Source organism: Centruroides vittatus, unplaced genomic scaffold, assembly GCF_030686945.1.
Source record: "Centruroides vittatus isolate TY-2023 unplaced genomic scaffold, ASM3068694v2 scaffold_932, whole genome shotgun sequence".
Lineage (NCBI taxonomy): Eukaryota > Metazoa > Arthropoda > Arachnida > Scorpiones > Buthidae > Centruroides > Centruroides vittatus.
In genome coordinates, this window is record NW_027122721.1 from 470,126 (window position 1) to 493,284 (window position 23,159).

Sequence of the window (23,159 nt, forward strand, 5' to 3'; positions counted from 1 at the left end):
CAAACCCCCCAATCATAATAGGCATTACCATAAAAAAAATTATAACAAAAGCATGTGCTGTTACAACAACATTATAAACCTGATCATCTCCAATCAAAGAACCAGGCATACCAATCTCTCCCCGAACAATTAAACTCAAAGCAGTCCCAACTATAGAAGCCCAAACTCCTAACACCAAATACATAGTACCAATATCCTTATGATTTGTTGAATACAACCAACGCAAGGTTTGCGTGACCGAAGCTTAGGTATAAAACTGTAAATTTTATTATGATATCTATCCCAAACCACAGCCGATTAGTTTAATTAAAACATTAGATTGCAAATCTAAAGAAATCATCAGCTAAGCATGACTTACACCATTTAAAGCTTTGAAGGCTATCAGTTTTCTTAACTTAATGCTTATAGAAAAAAACAGGATAAAAAATACCCCCAAACATAGAAACCACTAAACAAAGCACAAAAAAAACCATTTCCCCCTCCAAAACACCCACACCATAAAAAGAAGCTACATTTCTAAACAAAGAACCATAAAACAAACGAAAATAAAAAAAAAGATTAACCAAAGAAGAAAAAATTAAAAAAAAAGACATAAACACTCTCTCTCTTAAAAGAACCACAATCAAATACCACTTAGGAAAAAACCCCAATATAGGAGGAAACCCTCCTATGCTCAATAATAACATAAAAGCTGAAAATTTAACAACAAACAAAGAAGACATCAATTGCCCTAACCGAACCAACCCCCTCATTAAAAAAAGTAACACTAAAACAACTCTAAAAAAAAAATAAACAAAATAATACCTTACACCCAAAGAAAAAGACAAAGCTATACCCCCCAATATTCACCCCAAATGTATAATAGACGAATAAGCCAAAATCCTCCTCAAAGAAACCTGATTAAACCCACCAAAAGATCCTACCAAAACAGAACAAATAATAACAAATTGCAAAAAATCAAAACCACTTACCAAAAACAAAGGAGCTAATTTTTGTCAAGTCAATAAAACAACACTAGAAACCCATCCCAACCCCTCAATAACAGAAGGAAACCAACTGTGAAAAGGAGCAGCTCCTAATTTAATTAATAACCCTAACATAATAACAAAATAAAACTCAAAAAGTCCAACAAAAAGAGGAAACAATGAACCTACTAAAACTAAAAGAGAAGCCAAAGACTGAGCAAAGAAATATTTAATACCACTTTCATTTCTCCCCATCAGTCCACCTCAAAAAATGATGGGAAGAAATGAAAGTAAATTAAGCTCTAGGCCCACTCAAGCCACAAACCAAGAAGAAGCGCTCAGAGCTATTACACTTCCTGCAATAACACCCGAGCCAAACAAAACAGTAAAAGGAGAAACCAACCTAAGGAGATTTACATTTTTGAGGTATGAACCCAACAGCTTCTTTTAGCTTACCCTTAAAATAGGAGATAAAACATAATAAATCCCATCAAGATTTCCCTTTATTCAGGCACCCTATTAACAATGATAATAAATCTTTTCCGAAGCCAAATTTCAGCCTGTAACACTCTTGTTAACTGTGATTATACTCACCTCCTACCCCCAATCTTTTTATATTGGTATTACATTCTATAATTCCCAAACTATTATTTATTTTACCCTCAAATATATCAGTATTTCATTTCTATTATTCTATCATTTATTACTTCTTTTACCTTTTCTTTATCTTTACTGCATATAATAAATAATTACACTCATTATTAATTTTATTATAGCTATTCTTTGTAAAACTTTTTTTTTTTTTGAAGAGCCGTGATCACAACTCACTCTTCATTATTGAACATTAATTTCTTGTTCGAAGGGTCACCCTAATAAGCCCTTATTATCTTTATCCTTTTTTGGCGGATAGGGGGGAATACCGGGGGGCCAGGAGAGCTCCATCATATCATATGAGTTTGACATGCTTGCTGTAGGGTGTAGGAGTAGTGAAGATATTTAGAGAAGACCTCAAAATTGAATTGCGCCTGGGGCCTCTCAATTGCTAAATTCGCCACTGGTCAGTCACTCTATGTAGTATATTCTAGCTCGTTGGTGCTTTCGCTGTTTAGATTTATCGAATGGGTATTATTTAGGGTCTGGGCAGTGGCGTAGCAAACATAACTGGTGCCAGGGGCACGACACTTTATTGGCGCCCCCTCCCCCTCCAGAAACGCATATAGTTTGTCTTGGAGACCATTTGGGCGCCCCTCTGCGTGTGGCGCCCGGTGCATGATTGACCCCCTCGCCACGCCACTGGGTCTGAGAACGGATTATTTTACCTTCTATCATTTGTAATGGGATAAATTGATTCGGACTTTGAACGATTGAGTTCGAACGGTCTTCTGAAACAAATTGAACATACGAAGCACCACTGTATAACAAAAATGTTGTATGACTAGTGTCTGTCCAATGAGAGCGAACTCTTTAAATTTCTATCTGAAGTGAGGTTAGTCTCGTTGACGATTAAGACACGGGGCACGATAACTGTTACGCGAGTAACATCGCTATAAAGTGAATTTTGATAACTAAAGCATTTACATATTTAAAAGCGAACAAAGTCTTTTAGTTCACACACTTTCCATTCATCAAATGAGGTCTCAAATTAAACTTCGTTATTTCTAGATAAGCAGAAAATTTGAATATTTCAAGCTGATCGAATTAGCCTACTAACGATTTTAGCGAGTTTCGAGAATGTTTTGAATTGTACGATAATTTGTATCTTAAATCGTATCTTAAATTATATATATTTTAACATGTACAGTGCAACCTCGCTTAACGAGCATAATTCGTTCCAGAGTCTTACTCGTAGTGCGAAACAATTTTTCCCATAGAAATTAATGCGTTCCACGCCGAAAAAATGCTCAAATGTTTTATGTATAACGTTTATTCAAAAAAAAAAATGTGCAATATACACTGTTTAGGAGCGTGAACCATCATCATTTCCTCTAGCGCGGAATGAACCATCCTGGGATGATAATTCGATTTGCAGAAACAAAAAAACAAAAATCACAGCTAATATATTTGATAAATACTCCAAACGATATGCCAAATTCTTGGGTTACGTAAAGGCTATAATTAAATATTAGAAATTAATTAATTTGACTAGAGGTAGGCGCTTACGCTTTCATCTCGTATTAAATTTAATAATTATAAATAGTTAATTTTTAATTCAGACATTTCTAAAATTTAATTTGGAATCGGTCATTAAATTTAATGACCCAAGAATTTGGCCTATCGTTTGGCGTGTTTATTATATAACGGGCTATGGTCGTTGATGAGTAATATCTGTGAACATAAGTTTGGAAAAATATGTGATGACAGAAGTAGTACTAAACACAGACTGATGGAGCATGCCGCATGCGCACAATTGGGGACGTCCCCTCTCCTCATCATTCGTTATGCAAAAAATCGCTCGTTAAGCGAGGCAAGTTCCAGAACTTTCCTAAAGTGACAGAACATTAATTGCTGAAGATGTATGACATCGAGGATGTGTCAACAGGATTTTGGAGCTGTACTTTCCAATTAGTATCCGTAGTTGTTACATTCCACAGATGTTGCATCATATATTGCAAAATCCATTCCAGAAATTTTATTTATTAGCTCTTAAGTTTCGTGTTGCAATAACGACAAAGTTCAATGTCTTATTCCATTCCGAGCCATCGATGATTCAAAATTTATACACTGACATAACAGCAGTATACCGAAGTCTTTTCGGAACCTAAAGATTTCATACCCAGACACACAAAAATGTCTTATCGATGTAGAATCAACGGTGAAATTTTTCCATTGTCTTTTATGCACTCGAGACCTCGAGTAGCACTTTTTATTTCAAGCAGAGAAGAAACAAATGAGAATAAAGTTAAAGTACCTGTTGTAAAAGAAGTGTTTTATCATTTTCTTCTGTACAGTTGAGAAACTATCTTGTTCGCACTTGCTTTTAGTGGAGAAATATTATTCTTGGTTGACGCGGTGCAACAATTTCCCAGCTACCTTTTATTATAAAATAATAATTTAAGTAATTTTATATATAATATAATATTTAAATAATTTACTTTTTAAAAACTATTATATATTCTAGATTTAAATTAAAAATAGAATTTTTTTTAATGAAGTTCGATGTAGAATGTCGATTTCAAACGTATTCGCCATTTTCAATGGAAGAATAACGTTGGAGGAATTGATTGATTATCGAATATTTTCGGCAACAGAAATTGCAAATATTTAACATTAAATCAATACGAAGAACATAATTTTTGATAAAAATATTTAAAAACAATTTAAAAATAGGACAAGAAATGGAACATTTTAAAATAATATTTCCAGAACATTTTATTAGAAATTTAAAATCTGTATTAATTTATTTTTAAAATTTTTGATGTTTACGTATATTAAATTATATTCTAAACGATACGATTAAACTACTCTTTGCCAAGAAAGAATGGCTCTGAAAAGAGCCGTTGGGTTGCCGATTTGCAAGAAATCGGCAATTGGGGCCTTTCTGGTGGCAACGAATTCCTATTCAACTACCGGATTTAGCAAATCTTCCTTTTTTTCCTCCCGGATTTCCTCCTTTTCGACACCCGTTTCCTCTTAGGCTTGCGACTGCGGGAGCGTTTCGGCTTCATTCGACCTTTTTTGCTTCGGCGACTTCTTTTTTTCTGGCCCTTCTTCATTGGTGTTATACAAATGCAGGCTCCCTTTTCACTTCTACCCGACTTCATTTGCTTAATTTTGGGAGGATCAACGAGCTGCTCTTCACAAAAATCTCTCTTTTCCTTTTCTTCGGAACTTTCACTCATCATGAACGCTTCTATTGTATTCGTTGCTGACCGAATGAAGATATTCTCTAATTCGAACTGTCTCACGCGCTTTGGCTTCTAATCCTTTGCGATGAATATTCGATTACGTAATTTAAAGGATTAGAAGCCAAAGCGCGTGAGACAGTTCGAATGACGTAAAATATTTAAGGTTTCGTTTATGAGATGCTGTTTTAAAGATACCAAATAAAAAATGTAAAATAACCCCATTTTAATTTCTTAAAATTTTAATTTCTTAAAAAAAGGTTCCTCGTGACGAAAAGTTGCTGTTTTTTACAACTTTTAAGAAATTTGTAAATAATTATTATGTAAATTAATTGGGACATTTCGACGAAGATCGAATACGTGGAGAAGAAGAAGCTCAGGCTCCAACAGTACCCTACAGAGAAGGGTCCGTTGTGAGAAGTGACTTCGTCAAAGTCAAAATTTTTGTCACCGTGTGAACATATTTTTGTTGTTTTTTTTTTTTATTTTCTTAAAAAAATTTAGTGTTTAGCGGGGCTGTGGAAAGGCAAGGGCAGAATTGCTGTCCAGAAGAATGATCCCATTTATCCGGTGTGCCTCTGACACCTTGACTGCTCGTCCATGCTTTCTCGTCGTATCTAGTAACTTTTTCAATTCTGAGACTCCACGGAGGCTGGAAGCTGTTCGAAGTAACCTCCAAATCGGGGCCCTCAATGAGTTACTTATTGTGGGCCTGGATTTGGCAAGGTCCAAAATGATGAGGCCGGGTGATGAGAAATGGAGTCTGGCATATCTGGAATAGGCCATCAAAATAATTCGAGAAGTTTTTGAACTGTCCGGATTTGATCTTGGATTCCCAGAGTGGTAGACTTCTATCTTAATCTTTACAAAACATATTATGCCAGTTGACGTTTTAAAAACTTTCAATTCATTTTAAGACATTTCAATAGATAATACAACTTGCTGGTCTGTTAAAAATGTTGAAAAAAATCAAATCAATAGTTGTCTAATAAAATTAAAATCATTAATTTTGATATTTAACATTCTTTGAAACTATAGAAGCAGAGATCAGAATAAAAGAATGAGAGAAATTCCTTGTCTACTTTTCATATTTTAAATAATACACAGAAGTATTAGAATTAAATCAAAATATATATTTAAAATTGAGAAGAGAGATAAAAAGTTTTGTAAAAATTACAAAAAAAATATCTTCTACTATCCATTATTTTGTATTAGTCTTCATTTTTGTAATTTTAAATATTTTGCAGAATCCAGGATTGAATTTAATTTAGAAAAAAAACTCAAGAAATAATGTCAATTTATTTATATAATCAAAGCTTTTTATTGTTAGTAAAACTTAATTGGTAATCACTTTTGCTCTCGAAAAAATGAGTTCACACCGCACTGTGCGGTGTAAACTCATTTTTCTCAGGAGGGGAGTCGACTTATTTATTAACTGGAACAACAGAAATCAATATTGTTAAGCTAATATTAACACAAGTGTTCTTATCGAAATAGAGTCGAATGTGTAAAGCTTCTGTCACGTGACAGCTTACGGATTTCCGCAATTAAATGGTTATTTTGTATGCGGAAAAATTCATTAAACTAGATAATGTTGACGTAATTAGAAAACAGAATACAGTTTAATTGTTAGCTTGTATTTAAATCAATAAGAAACCTTTCGAGAAATCGTTTTGTAATGAAAAGGGAAGTCATAATGTTGTGTACACGATAATTTCAATTAATTTAACATAAGAGTTTTTTAAAGTATCAACACTTTCGTCTGGCACGCTTATTTTTATTTCACCATAAATGCAGAAAGATTCGAACTTATCAAGTGTATTCTGAAGATTACGCTGCAACCACTGAGAGATATTAGGTCATCAGTAAACAGCTGTCGTCTTATTCTAGGGTCTCCTTAAAGTAAGTACACTATTCCGTTCTATTACTCCCGTTTACGTAAATAACGAACAGCTGGAGTAACAGAACACAATCCTTAGAGAATTTACATACGCGCTGAAGAGTAAGAGTATCCACTTAACACCGTTTACAACGACCAACCATCGCGGCTCTTGCATACGTACCGAGATTTAATGGCTGGCTAAAAGGTGGGTGCTAACACACTGTAGCCATACATTTGTCATCTTCAAACTGATTAAACAGTGTGTTATTTTTCAGTAATTTTAAATTGTTTTTATATTATATTGACTATACAGGAAATTTATATTTGTGATTTAACAACTTTTTCTGCAATCACAATTGCTGGAGGAAAATCCAAGAATTTTTTCCAGAAACTTTTCTCCGTCTTAAATACTTCAGGGCTTGTTATTCGTCACCCCAGACGTTCTCATGTGGAATATTAATTGAAATAGAAAAGGGTCGTAGTGCTTATAGGGTACAAAAAGCCAACAAGAAAAACTACCACGTGTAATCCATGAAAGCTTTATCTGTTCCACTTATTTTTATTTTTTTTTCTTATTTTCGGTAATTGCATCTAGTTGTACGTCAAGAAATATAAGTATACGTATTTTGTTCTAAATCATGCAAAATTAAGCAATTTCTTGAGATATAAGCATGTTGCCAAGGAAATATATACAGCTGGTGAAGGAAACCAATTGAAGTATAAACCTCGTTGGCTTCTTTATTCAGCTGATTAAAGCTGCTTCACCAGGCTTTGTTTACTTACGTGTTTTTAATAGATTATTAAAGAAACCATTAATCATTCTTGTCATACGCTTTCTTCTAATAAACCCATGATAATTAAGTAAATACTTAATTATCATGGGTCTATTAGACACTAAATGTATTTATAATTCTGTTGTGTTATAGTTATAAATATTGACAGAATTTTACACTTCATAATTATTCTAAGAGTGGGCAGAGTTTGCTTTGTTTTACATGTGCATTTTTAAAAATTTCTATAACTGATCACTGTTGTGAAATAAATTTAAACATACATTATTTCCAATACGATAGTTTATGTATTGATGTTACTTAGACTTTTTACAAAGAAACTTTTTAACTCGTTTCCCCTTCGGCCTTAATTAAAACAACCCTTTAATCAGTCTTATCATAGGTTATATGCAACGGGCAAAATAAGAATGCTGAGACCAACACATTTTTAAGACGGACCATTGTCAAAAAATCCTAGGAATTTTAGAAGCGTATGGATTAGTTTTCGGGTCACCAGAGTGAAAGGCTAATACCTTAACCATATGGCCAACCATTATCCCAAAAAATTGGTTAGTAAACTTATTTTCTACGTACAAATCAGTTTAAATATTCGTATGCTTTACATACGTCAATAGTAAAGCCATAAATTCGAGGCAGTTCTAAACATTTTTTAAGTCGTGTTTATGAAACCGTGCCGGTGCTTATTCTGCAACTTGAACACAAACTATATGGTGTATTTTCTCGGACACATGGCAAATTTCATCACTAAGTTTTCCTCAGTTGATACGTGTATTAAGTTTTGTACACGTTTCGGGCTGTTGACGCCCCTCTTCAGCCAACTTTAAATCACAGATTTTTGCAAACATAAAATTGTTTTAAAACCTCTCTGTACATTAATTAATTTTTTATCATCTAGTCGATCTTTTTTCATCGAGGCCAGAGATTCTGTTGTACAAACGAATTCTTATTGGTTTTGTTGCGTATGACTCTATTCATTTACATAGTGATGTGGTAGATGGGCCACCTCGTGGCAATCTTCTGTTTATAGGCATTAATTTTTATTTTAATATTTTACATAAAAATAATTTACTTTTTAGTTTATATAGAAATAATTTACTTAGTTCCAATTTATAATATGCTGAGCCAATTTTCGTTTATTTTTATACTAAAGTTTTTATTTATACATTTCTTACTTTTTATAATTTCAATGCTTTCTTTAAACTTTCTTTTATATGTTTCTTTTTCTTTATGAAGGATTTCTACATTATCTTTATCTATTTTGCAACCGTTTAAAGTACAATGGTCATGAAAAACGGAATTTATTCTATGATATTTTAAGTCGGCTATATGTTCTTTTAATCTGACTCCCAATTTTCTTTTTGTTTCTCCTATATAGTGCTTATTATTATTACAAGTACAAGGGATCTTATATACTACTTTAGCTACAGCTAAAAACGTAGTATATAAGATCCCTTGTACTTGTAATAATAATAAGCACTATATAGGAGAAACAAAAAGAAAATTGGGAGTCAGATTAAAAGAACATATAGCCGACTTAAAATATCATAGAATAAATTCCGTTTTTCATGACCATTGTACTTTAAACGGTTGCAAAATAGATAAAGATAATGTAGAAATCCTTCATAAAGAAAAAGAAACATATAAAAGAAAGTTTAAAGAAAGCATTGAAATTATAAAAAGTAAGAAATGTATAAATAAAAACTTTAGTATAAAAATAAACGAAAATTGGCTCAGCATATTATAAATTGGAACTAAGTAAATTATTTCTATATAAACTAAAAAGTAAATTATTTTTATGTAAAATAATAAAATAAAAATTAATGCCTATAAACAGAAGATTGCCACGAGGTGGCCCATCTACCACATCACTATGTAAATGAATAGAGTCATACGCAACAAAACCAATAAGAATTCGTTTGTACAACAGAATCTCTGGCCTCGATGAAAAAGATCGACTAGATGATAAAAATTAATTAATGTACAGAGAGGTTTTAAAACAATTTTATGTTTGCAAAAATCTGTGATTTAAAGTTGGCTGAAGAGGGGCGTCAACAGCCCGAAACGTGTACAAAACTTAATACACGTATCAACTGAGGAAAACTTAGTGATGAAATTTGCCATGTGTCCGAGAAAATACACCATATAGTTTGTGTTCAAGTTGCATTTTTTAAGTCTTCAAATCTTATTTATTTATCGGCATTACACAAACACAAATATAGAATATACTCATAACAGACATTAAATAAGGGTTCTAACAAAGCGAGACCACTGGACCATTGTCAGATATATTCATGCAGTTTATGGCCAAAGATTAATTTTTATAAATTGGTTTCTCCTTTAGTAAATATTTTTTATATATATGAAATGTTAAAACAATTTAAAAGAATTGTTCATTTCCAAACTAATGGAATAAAATTTAAAAACTATAATAAATTATACGAAAATTTTACTTTCATGTTGAAAGTATTTAATTGTCAATTTGCATTTTTCGAAACTGCGTATCGTTTATTGCATTTATAATTAATTAAACAATTACTATTAAGCATTTACGTACTTACAGTAAAACGAATAGTAATTTGTTGACTTATAGCTTTAACTCGAGATTATTTTGCGAACATTAGTGTGCTGGGGCATTACTTAGTATTAAGAGATATTCATGCTGTAAAATTTGTTTTCAGATAATTCTACACAATAGTTTACCATTCAGATATTAGTGAATAAATATTTCATTCAAATCAAATATTTTAAAGGAAGATTAAAAATTACACATACAAAACACGAATGAATTTTAACTATTTTTTACGGAGTAAATAGAACAATAACAAGTTTCATTTGAATAATTTTATATGTGATTATTATTTCAGTATTTTTATTCAGTGATCATTTTATTAATTTTTTTTACAATAAACACCAAATTTTCATTCTGTTGAATATAATTAAAATTCTAATGTTAAAATTCATTATCAATATTACAGATCACAGAATAGACAACGTTACAGATGATAATTGTGAATTATTGTTGATATTGTATTATTACGACTGTGTAAGAAATTGCTATCCCAATAATAGTGAACACCAAAGCACGATCGACAACAAATATATTCCATCCCGTAAAATTAGAAATTTCCTCACGACATTTAACGGAAAATTTGTATGCAGAATCTTGCACAGAAGCACTACAACAAAGTGACTTTGTATAGACGACTGTGGAGGTTTTTCTTGCAGCATCTGACACACGAGAAGCAGCGAAACACATATTCATAAATAAGAAAAATTGAAATGCATTCAAAGTAAAAATTCCAATCTTGTAATTTGTGTCTAAAGTAGATAACGTGGAAAAGAACCAAGAAGAGAAACAAATAATACTTCCACCTACGACAGTTGTCCAAAGTAACAACATCAACGAATAAAATTCTTGAAAATTATCCGCGATTGTCTTGATTTTCATATACATTTTGGGAAGATGAAAAAGTTCTCTTCCGAAGTCTTCATGCGTATAATTCTGTATTTTACGCAACAATTCGACAAATTCTATTTCTAATTCTCTGCATATTGAAATGAATAATATAAAACAGAAATGTTGTGGCAATATTGAGAACAATAACCGAGATACGCCTAAGACAAATAAAATTGCAATTAAAATATTTTCCGTGATGGCAATTCCGAAAATTGTTTCTGTAGTAAACGTATTAATTAATATTTCCTTTTCATTTGGTAAAATAACAAAGAGCGAGCATACATAAACTATGGCTTGGATCGAGGTTAGAGCTGTTAATATGATCGCGATTTTTACATTTAGTTGTTTTGAATTTCTTAAGTCAAACAATTTTTCCAAATTCAAACTAATACGTTTTTTATAAATTACAAATAAATCGAAAGCAACTGCAGAAAGGATAAGAAATAATATATATATTAATAACTTCAATAAATTACCCAACGAATGATAATCCTTCTGATTAGTAATTTTTACATAACAGTGCCAAACAATAACAATTTTTTGTATAATTAATACAATGACACTGTGAAGTGACAATCTTTTGTTTTGAATGTTTAAACCTAAAATTTTCATATTAACGAAGAGAATTTTCCAAGATATCGATAGCTGGTTCATTTGATGCTCTGCTCTTGATTGTATGTTTCCCATCAAAGAACTCATGATGATACTTCTTTTGAAAAAAGAAATTTATACCAATACATTACTACGTTTTACCCGTACGCAAACAATAACTATTTCTTACCGGTTAAAATACAATTGTGACGAAAACTGTAACAAACAGCGTAATTTTGGCTCTTCAGTGTCGTGACAACGTGCAGACGTTTGCAGTAAAGACGATTTATTTTCTATGCGTAAAAATACATTAAACTAGAAACTGTTGACGTCGTTAGTAAACACTCTTACGTCTAATCGATAACACTTTCATATTGAAATCAATGGAAAGAATGCTTCTGAGAAAGCGTTTTATAATGAAAAGAGAAGTAGGAGGTTCTGTATACAATAACATCAAGATGCAAGAAAACAATCACTGAACCAAGATGTACCTATCTGAAAGAAGATAATATAACAAATTGAATCAATAGCGAAGTGCAGAAAAAGTTTAAAATATTGGAATTAACAATGAAAACCCGTGCACTTCAAACTGTTTTATAACAATAAAAATCGTGATTTGTTTATTAAATACGTTCATTCTTTCGTTTTCAATTTTGCTCTCTTACAGGTTCCGAAAGTAGCAATCTCAGTAAATTCGTCGAATGTCTGAATCTGCAGTCACTAAATTCAACTTTTCTGCACATTCAAAACGCATCCAATCAAGTTTCAGCTGCGATCTGTGAATGCGGTTCTTTGAACTTCACGTCGAGCAGTTCCATTGAGATAGAAAAACAGGACTTTCTTTACAAGTCTTTCTTGTGGCATGCTGCTTGTGGGTCTCAATCAATGTATCTCTCAATGTGGTGAAGCTGTGGCTCGATATTGACAAAAGTTCTTAACATTGGCAGCTGATCTGAGAAATCTCTTCTCTGCTACCTGTATTCAGGATCACATATGGTTGATTATTAGCAATATTAATATTCGTACATCGGGAATGGGAGATAAACTATACAAATGACTGACAATTTTTACCTCTCTATCCGTTTCTTAAGCACTACTAATCAATTTCGCTTTCTCAAAAGATTCGTGTGTATTTCTGCCTTGTTTTCCTGTCAGTCGCGAATGCCATCCCTATATATTTAAACCTTATACACTTCGATATTGCTTAATTTAACAGATTACAAAATTTTTAAGAGTATCGACATTCAGTGTTGCATGCTTGATTATTTCTTAGCGTGCAAAACGTTTTGAATTTATCAAGCATATTCTGCAAGTGACTAAGCAATGCCAAGTTATTAGTGAACAGCAGTGGACTAATTTTAGAGTCTCAATGAACTCTTGATCTGAACACAACTAAAAAAAACACAGAACTAAAAAAGAACACAACTAAAAAAAATGTTTAGGAACACAAAAGTTATTCAAAGTATTTACAATTATAATCCAGCTTGTTCATCAGTCCATTTGTTCTCATTGTGGGCCTAACTGAATCCTTAACCGGAATTGCAAAAACCTAGTAAGTGCCCAATAAAAATGAAAAATCTTTCATAATCTTCTGTGAAAAATTCATTTATTCTGTTTATTTCCGGAATAAAGATAACACAATAAGTAACTCTTCTATTGTGTTATATCCAAATAAGTAACTCTTCTATTACCAATGATACGTCAGAAAGGTGTTAAAAGCATTCAAATATGGATTTCTTCGGGGATAATAAACACTATACCGAAGGTTATCTGATCCATTAGAAAACAATTTTGTTCATATTTTTATGTTGTAATTTTAAATATACTAAGTGAATCAATGTCAAACATATGAAATCACAATACTGTGCTATCTTGTAAAGAACTATTAAATTATTGCAGACAGATCATTTATTTAGATTTGAGTATTATTATTTTGAATTGAAGACAATATTGTTACAATTAAATGTAGCTTTCAAAATCTTCAATTAAAATTTGTGTAAACCCCAATAATATGTTTAATTGCTATTGTTTGGGGGCAATTTACTATCAGTTCCACCCTGTTAATTAAGTTCAATTTCCTAATTCCCCACACACTACAGAAATCCCCTTGCCTGAATTTTTTTCTAAATCATACAAAAATTTGAGACGATGTTTCGACCCAAATATAGCTGAGTTAGAAGATCAATTGAAATATAAACCAGTTGAATTAAAGTGTTTTACCAGGCTTATTATTTTCAACAGAGTATTAAAGAAACCATCAATCATTCTTGTCATACGCTTTCTTCTTGTAGAACCATTATAATTATTACACAAAATGTTCATTATAAAAAAGGTTATTTTTTCATTCAAAAATTTAATGACACTCAATGTATTTTCAATACGTTCGTGTGTAGTTTAAATATTGACAAAATTCTATATTTTATAACTAGTCTAAGGGTGGGCTGTGTTTTATGTGTGCATTTTCGTTTGACAGAAAGAACATTTCGTGTACTTTGTTTAATTGTTTACAATTAAATAACAAAGATACGTAACGTTATAATGTCAAGGATAGAATACCCAAAAGAATTACAAAATAATTCTGTATAATTTTTATAATAATAATACTAAACTGTGACGTACAATATACTTTTTACAAATATGTAGTAAATAATTTTCTTGAACAATTTAGATTGAATATAGAGCGATAATAATTTCAATTGCGTGATATCTTTTTAATAAAATTAGTTTTACTATGTATTTGCGGAAAGTCTATTATAAAAAAATTTAAAAGAATTAAAGGCTAATTAAATTCATAACTATTTAGTAATTTATGTTTCGTACAACAGATAACGCTAAGTACTAATTATTTAAATTTATACAGAAATCTAACACTTAAATACAATTTTGTTTTCACGATAAATTATTTTGATTTAGTACAATATTAATTTTTAATTTACATGAATTTATTGTAATTTTAATGTAATTTTCAATATACATTTCTAAATTTAACATTATAAAAAGTTTTAAATATGTAATTAGCTTTATTCTATTAATTTTTACAATTGTAATTGTGGTGAAATAAATTTAGCATTACTGTATTTCTAATAGTTTATATTGTTGTTATATGAATTCTTTAGAAAAAACTTTTTAATTTTTCTCCCCAAAAACAAACCTTTAATCAAGCCCATCGTGGGCTATATGCAAGGCCCGAATATGAAAAAGAGTCGTTTAATCAAGCCCATCATAGGTTACATGTCAGGCCCGAAATGCGGATGCCAAGGTCCAACATATTCGAAACAAACCACTGCCAAAAATTCCTGGAAATTTTAGACGCATTTGGATTCGTTTCTGGGTCGCCAGCGTGGTAGACTGATACCTTAACCACTTGACCATCCATTATTTTAGATTCATGTATTTGCCATGTGTTCGTAGTGTAACCATAAATTCATGGTAGTTTTAGGCATTTTTGAGGCTTCAGATCCTATTTGTTTACAGGCACTAAACAAAAAATATGTAAGGCATAAATATTAATAACGATCAGCGAGATAAAGCTCATAAGAAAACTAGGCCCCTGGACCATGTCACGTATATTCGTACATTACGTGGCCCCAAATAAATCTTGATATTATTTAAAGTATTGATTTATCCATTTGCATTTTTGGCCAGTGCCTATCATTGGTCACATTTATAATAAATTAACTAACTCTAGTATTAATAAGAATTCGCGTACTTAATGTAAATGAATATTAATTGGTTAATTCGTAACTTTAACTCGAGATTCTTTTTGTGAACATTAGTTAAACATTTGTGTGCTAGCCATTACTTAGTATGAAGAAACTGGTATTCGTACTGTAAAGTTTATCTTCAGATAATTGTAAACAACACTTTACCATAGAAATATTAGTGAATAAATATTTTATTCCTGTAAACGATTTTAAGGAAAAATTAAAAATTACACTTATAAAGTACGGTTAAGAACTCGATTTTCTTTTTATCTGTTCTTCTGTTTGAATACGTGCAGAAACAAAATCACTTTTACAACTCTGATACCGAACACTCGAAAGCATTTAAAACAGGAGAGTTGTGCTAATTTCAACCCACTTAAAAAGCTATTCGGAGACATTCTTGCCATTTACCAAACTTTTTTCGTCTTTATCTTGTATTATTTTGTTTATAATCACTTTTATTCTACGTCTTTTCATGTTTTATTTCCTCTTGCATTTAGTACTTATTTGAAACGGCTTGTTTGAGCCACTGGAAGTCTTTTCAATTGGTGTCTATTACTAAGTGGTGTAGAGAAGCACACAACGTTCATTTTACTAATTCAAGTTTTCTACATTTTAATAATTGTGTTATTTTTTCGATATACCCAAACTGTTTTCTGCTTTACTTCTGTCTTATTGAATAACACAGTTTATTTCTGTTTGTGTGGTTTACCACGCACTTCCTCTTTTCAGTTTTTGTTTCGTTTGTTTATCTCTTTTATTTATGTTTACTTATAGTCAGGTATTTGGCATTCATTTCTTCATCTCTTCTCAGACTTTTAATTGGATTTTTCTCAGCTTTCCTTGAAAACAATATGCCCACATTATCTGCAAATCAGATATCTTTTAACAATCATTCTATGTAACATTATTCTTGAGTAATCTACTTAAACTGCTTCGGACATAGTTCAACAGATTTACATTATCACTTAACATTGCTTGTACTTTCAAACCGTACTATTTTTATTTAATGAATAGTGTTGCATAATATGCACTTTCTCAATATTTACCAATTATAATTGTCTTCTAAGGCAGTGATCTCCAATTCTTTTTGATTATACCCCTATAATATATAATGTGGTTTGATGTCCAGTGTTAATGCGATAAAAAAAAGTGATCATGTGACATAGGTGTCACGAATATCGATGCGGTTGTAAACAAGGCGCCCTATTCGAAGGATAGCTTACTTTAAAAAATGAAAAAACAAAAATATTATTTAGAAAGGTTAACAACGATACAATTAGAAAAATTGAAAAATACAATACCAAGTTAAGCTTATAGGTAAGACGATTTTATACAAAAGTAACTTAAAATAATCTACGTATATATTTCTGTCGTTAATTATTATATTTAAACATTTATAATTGAATGAAGACCTTACTGTGTATGCTAGTATACATTCTTAATCTTACAATTTATAAGCGTATAAATTTAAAAATAATATAAATGGAAAACATGAATTAGGCTAGGGTATAAAATGGGAAAAAATTGTCTACAGTATTAATAGAGATCTAGGCTAACAGTGAAACAAATTTAGCATCTCTGCCGACAATGCATGGTTAACAATTGCGTAACATAAAACATATAAATATAATTTCACTGCCAAGTTTGGTTACTGTCAAAATCTTGTATGTACGAGCCATTCCTATAATACGTTCAATATGTATTATTTTACCGGATATTTTTCTGTCTCGAGATAAACTGCTGTTCAGCTGTGCTTTTCTTCTCATAAAAGTAGGCGTTTTCACCACATCTTTAGTAATTATCAAGTCCTGAATTTTAACATTCCTCCATCAGCTATTACATAGTCTTTTGCCTTTGTTATTTTACACAGAAAAGACCTTTCTACAACAATCTCTCGAACACTTGCGAACCACCATATGCTTCTGAAATAAAACTTATTAGACCATCTGGTGTGCAACCTACAACTGCTCTTAGTGTGCTGTCATTTTTATATCATGACTAGCAGCTGTATGCTGCTAGTCTCAAACTTTTGAGTACAGAATTGAAAGAATTGTCGTTCTGTCACTCAGTGTACTAATGTATAACATTACTGTCAAACTAATATCTTTCTACAGACTTTGGGAATTTAATAGGCCAACAAGTGGCCACTTTCTCTTTCTCCTCTTTTTCTTCATTTCTTATTACTTCTCCTCTTATTCTAATGTACCAGTATTTATCATTTAGGATGCATCATCATTATCTGTCGAAGATATGGTTCTAACTCTATTTTATTTCAGTATTTGGTTTTAATTGTTGTCACTGCAGAAAATCCTACTTCACACAGGTATGTAGAACCAAATGGTGAGATTGCAATCGTTGCTCAGCGTACTAAACCTGGATATTCGGTTTTCAATCCTATACACCAATTATGAAAAGATTTTTCTTTTAATTCAGATTTTAATGCTGTTATTTCTCTCGTGTCAATTAACTGTTCTTTAACTGCAATAAAAAGATGACCTATTTTTAATTTTCAGCAAATGGATTCGTGACCCACTTTGTTTTAATACTAGAAAAATCTGTAAATTGAATTCGAAATTCTGTCTCCAAAGTTTTTAAATGTGTAGATATAAGACTTTTAATTTGTTCCACATTTACTTCATTTTCAGAAACAAAATCATACAACGATGGAAAAATTTCTAAAGATCTGTTTTCTAAATTCTCCCTCCACATCACGATAATCAACGAATTTCTGTGTGGTACAGGAGAAAATTTCGTGGCTACTGCCAATTTCGTTGCATGTTATCGAAAATATTTTACCATTCAAGGGTATTGTTTTTACAAAATTAAGTACGCTGATAACATCCCGCAGCACGCGATGTATTTCTGGCTTCGAGTTCTTTGCTTCAATAGCTTGCCGATGGATAATATAGTTGTACGAAGTTCGTGTGGAATGCCATTTCAATTACCTTTGCCTTAAATCCTTTTATTTATCTTGTTAAAGCATAGATATAAGCAATAAACGTATAGGACGAGATTCATTGTTGACTACTTTTGATATAAACCCAAATTTTAAGTAGCGTGCTTCATAATTTTGAACTTTCTGGTACAACTTTTTTTGTACACCCCATATCGTTAATATTTTTATCCGTTGGCATGATGGCCAATGAACTCGAACAATTATCATTATCAACACAATTACTTCTTGTGAATTACCAGAAGTAGGAGCACTATAAGAATAGTCTTCGACCCACAGTTATTTTGCAGGCATTTTTTAACAATTTATCCGTTTTATGAAGGGTTTAAAATCAATAGCATTTAAGAGTCATAGTTCATAGTTATTGTAATACAATCCGCTATCTGTATAAGTTCCGCACAGTTTATAAAATTCTTTCGATGATGATACACGACCTACCAGGCACTTACACAAATGGCGCACTAAGCGGCCGGGACGTGAATAGTGTTGCCAGATATGAAATTCATTTGTCCACCACCAGATGTTTGTCTGAATCCCGCTAAAAACAAAATCTATAAACACATGGTCTGGACACGATACCGTGATGCATTGCGGCAGTCGCCATATTGAATGTTTTGAAGTGTGTAGGACGTTTCTAGAGCGAACTAATTGTTTGTTTCTTTCGATCTCAATTAGTTGGATTTCTTCTTATATATAGATTTTTAAAAAATGGTCTTATCTTCAGCACCGAACTGTGAAAATTCGATAGCGAAAAATATAAGATTGTTCCGTTTTTTTTCTGACAGATTCAGGAGAGTGATGATTTAGCAGTTAATATAAGTAATAGTTTATTAATGATTATATACAGAAGAATCATATTTAGCAAAATAGAATAATAATAAATTTTTATCGTGAAAAAATTTTATATAAAAGATTTTTGTCCCAAGGTGACATTTAATAATGATAGTGTACTCACTTCCCTAGTGTACAGTATACCAATATAAAACACTTAAGCAACAATTTTTATTATTATTATTATTATTATTTGCCGTGACTCCGCAATAAATCATTTGGGAGACATGATTCAGAATACAGAAACAGTATTTTGTATGTAATGGATGAAGAAAGCATGAAAAATAAATAGAACGCATACAGTATGGAATGAAAGCCTCCTTCTTATTGTAGTCTTGCACTGCGCGCACTTACTGTACACGTTCTACGTCCCCTTACATAATCTGTGATGTCTTCTTCCTAAATACGAACCATTTTTTTACTGTGTTGGGTATTCATTGTACTGATGTCAACAAGCCCTTCTCTACAATTTCATGGCTGTCTACATAAGTGAAATAAATGAAAAATACGATTAAAAATTGCAGCCCAGCATTGTGACGATGTCAGAATAAATAATTGCTCGTTCATTAAACTAGTGTCACAACGTGTTAAATCTATTAATTATCATATTTTCTTTGTCTCTGAATCTATAATTTGACTCATAAAATGCGCTGAATTCTTCGAGTTTTCAAAACCATGAAGTAAGTAAGTAGCCAGCATGAATTCGTAAAGCTAATTGGCCTGCAATTTAAAATATTGTAAATATCAACTCGCACCGTCGGTCGTCCGACGGATTGTCTGTTTGTCTCTCCAACATCTTGAAAACGGAGTTACATAGACGAACGACGACGAGGTCAGATTTGGAAACGTAAGTGGCAGGAGGCCCTCGTTACTTATACACACGAGCCAGATGTCATGTTATTTCAATTTCATCATTTTCCCTGTGAAAGGTGTCAGATAGATGAGCCGTACGACTTTGTTTTCAATGAAAAGTATGATGATACATACACACTAGCGTTTGTGGTGAAAAGTATTTTAAATAAAATAAATTAAAATTATGATTAAAAATTGCAGCCCACCACCACGTCACAATAAATAAATGCTCGTTTACTCGGATACTTTTTATAAGGTTTTCTTTCGAAACCCTTTCTTTCATGCATAAGTTATTCAGCGATTCCTAATTACATATCATTTATAAAAATGCATTTAAGATGCGGATGACGTGATGGTCAGACAGGTAACATAATCAAAACGTGCGGAGAACATTAGTAATTAATGACGCTTTATTTATGACGAATAGAATGTGAATTTTACACAAAACCATACAATGTAAATATTATACTTTCAATTTTATTAATATTATTTTAAAGACAGAAATAATTCTTTCGAATAATTCTGTGCATCTCTTAAATAACGACTCAATTCTTTGGCATTATAGGCCACGGCACATGATCGAAAAATTTGTGATTTTCGATTCTTCTTTCTGTGAGACGTTCTTCGGGATTCTGAAATGGTTAACAATAAAAACAGTTAATTACACTTGTTCCAACTTCTTCATTCAATTACCATACTTTCGTCTTTGTAAAGTATATCAGAGAAATTGCAATGAAACGAACAAGTAAGGCGTGATACGTCAATAACTTTTATCAATAATTAAAATTTAAGTCAGGCACTGAAAACCGGAATTCAATGTGCGATTAACGTAATTAACAACACGACATATAAGAAATATTCAAAAGATATTTTCTCGTGAAATGTATAGTACAAAAATCAAAAAATTAATTACGTAAGATGCAAAATAAACTTACTTTCTGTAACAAATCCTGGATTATTTCTTTGGCATCCTGCGGTAGTTCGAAAGGATACGTCAACTCCACTTGTTCAACAACTGCAGTGACATTTCCATATTAATGATCGTTTCCATTTTTACTTAACGACTTCTAAATCGATACTTACTTTTGACTTTTTCCGCTATCGGCAATGTCTGGAAATCTTCGATGGTCATAACTTCTTCCAGGTAAACGTTCGTTGGAGTTCTTCCAACCAAAATTTCGTATAAGACAACTCCAAACGCCCACCAATCGCAGTAAGCGTCTGTAAACAATACATTGATTTCACCAATAAAAGAAAGCCATTAAATATAAATAACATTTCTTACCGTATTCCTTCTGTTGAAGAATTTCTGGGCATAAATAGAACAGAGTGCCGCAGAAATCATTTGGACGACGTTCGAACTGAAAACAATGAAATCGTCACGTCATAAGAAAAGCACAGTCGAAGAACAGTAAGAGGCTTAAAGTACTTACTGTGCACAGACCAAAGTCAATCAAATGAGCTCCGTTGTTCTGATCAATTAGGATGTTTTTAGAGCTTATATCTCTGTGAATAATTTCTATGGCAGAAAGTAGAATAATTTGTCACACTGTGTATATACGTAAGGAAATTTATACGTATAAATATATTTAGATAAAGCACCTTTTTCGTGGATATAAATGATGGCCGAAGCAAGTTGGGCACCGATCGCCTTAGCTTGGTTTTCCGATAATGTTCCATTTATTTCCAAGAATTCTGTCAAATTCTCTCCTTTCACATATTCACAGACGAAACAGTAACTGAAAAACACAGATCGTTTATTACCCGAAACACATAAGATATTACAAATCAGTAATATCAAAAAACATAAAATTTACCTAATATTAGTTTCGAAGGAACTAATAAAAGTCACAACGTGAGGATGACTGGAGGCACGGCGCCAAGCAATTCCTTCTCTAACAATATCGAATTCCTGTAAATAAAAAAGTATACGAAAAGTGAAATTAATATATTGTGTATTAGTTGTTTATAGAATATTTTTGAAAAGAATTTTGTCATTCGATTCTACTGATCTTTAGAACTAACACTAAGTAGTCAAACACGAACAGTAACAAAAAAACTTTATTAAAAAGGTCACAACTGTCACCGACATCTTCGGCCAACACCCGGGCAAATTTAACGAACTTTTGCGCTTTTTTTCCGACGTTGCCAGCCAACTCTCGTTGGCAAGTGTTGCCAGATAGTGTTCGGGATCTCTGGCGCTGGCGGCCACGGTATTGTGGATTCTACCAACGCCTTTACATTGTATTGTTTTTGATAGAAACAAAACTCAATGCATACCTGATTGTAGAAAATCCGTTGTTTCTTGATGGCTTTCACAGCGATTGTTATGTCGGAATTTTTACACCGACCCAAATAGACTGTGCCAAAAGTTCCTTTACCAATTTCTTGGAATTCGTACTCTACTTTTGTATCGTTTAAACGTTCAAGTTCAAATCCAAAATCCTGCGATTCGCACTTCTACAATTATAATATATTTTAGTTGCAAAGTTCGTTAATTGAAAAACAGAGGAAAGCAAAGAAACTCAACTGTTACCGGTGACTCGGAAGTTTCTGCTTTTACGCAACAACAGCGCAAAAGTTTACGAAATGTATTTTTGAAAAACTGTTTAATTCTTCCAGTTTTCTTAGGTTTGCTCACCTCCAATGGTGAGTCTCTTTTGTAAGCATTGAAACACTTATTAACGGGAAAGTTATTGAATTTCTACAGAAAGTCAAATTAATAATAATTGTTATTCTTAATGCATATTTCAAAACCGAGTAAAAACCTATTAATTGGCTTTTAATTACAAAAATTCATTTGGAAGTTCATAAATGAAATCGAGTAACTTACATTATTAATCCAATAATTCTGATATTGCTGACCGTCGGGTTCAGCGCCATCACTTCTTTCATAACTAAATTGATGAAATTTTAAATAAATGTCAAAGAAATGTCATTCGTAAATATTTATTTTAATTAAATTTACTTTTCTTTTTTCATTTTTTCACTGGAAAATTGCAAACGAATATCTTCCAAACCTCTCTTCATTGCGCTTCAACAATTGAAACAATTGGAAATTGTTACATCGAGAAAATTGTTGAAAATTGTCGCAATTTTTTGAAAAACTACATTAAAATTAATGTCGTTTTTTCGATTTATATGAAATTTTGTAATACACGTAATTGTGTTTAAGAAAAATTTAATATTAAACCATTATCAATTCTGAATTGTTAGCAATAAAAACAAACGGTGAGAATGAGAATGTCATTACAGTACTGTAAAAGTCGAGGTGTCACGTCTTGTACA

General features: G+C 31.8%; 1 protein-coding gene and 1 pseudogene across 1 annotated transcript; both read right to left on the minus strand.

Moving 5' to 3' along the window:
- Window positions 1-226: 226 nt before the first annotated feature.
- Window positions 227-8,013, minus strand: LOC136990439 (NADH-ubiquinone oxidoreductase chain 2-like; annotated as a pseudogene).
- A 12,380-nt stretch (window positions 8,014-20,393) lies between these two features.
- LOC136990440 (RAC serine/threonine-protein kinase-like) lies at window positions 20,394-22,901 on the minus strand. The gene is made up of 11 exons (XM_067288825.1): window positions 22,840-22,901; window positions 22,705-22,768; window positions 22,513-22,575; window positions 22,152-22,331; window positions 21,689-21,783; window positions 21,474-21,610; window positions 21,305-21,390; window positions 21,157-21,232; window positions 20,955-21,092; window positions 20,807-20,886; window positions 20,394-20,503 (listed from the first exon to the last, which is right to left on the minus strand). The coding sequence occupies exons 1-11, from the start codon at window positions 22,899-22,901 to the stop codon at window positions 20,417-20,419; spliced, it is 1,068 nt and encodes a 355-aa protein (XP_067144926.1). The 3' UTR covers window positions 20,394-20,416.
- Between the last annotated feature and the right edge of the window lie 258 nt (window positions 22,902-23,159).

What these genes read in the sequence shown, in the direction of transcription:
- LOC136990440 (XM_067288825.1), bottom strand. Translation starts at nt 22,901, where the DNA reads ATGAAGAGAGGTTTGGAAGATATTCGTTTGCAATTTTCCAGTGAAAAA. An exon ending in GAAAAAATGAAAAAAGAAAA is followed by an intron (nt 22,769 to 22,839) that starts GTAAATTTAATT and finishes TCATCAATTTAG; the next exon opens with TTATGAAAGAAGTGATGGCG. An exon ending in TTGACTTTGGTCTGTGCACA is followed by an intron (nt 21,233 to 21,304) that starts GTAAGTACTTTA and finishes CATTGTTTTCAG; the next exon opens with TTCGAACGTCGTCCAAATGA.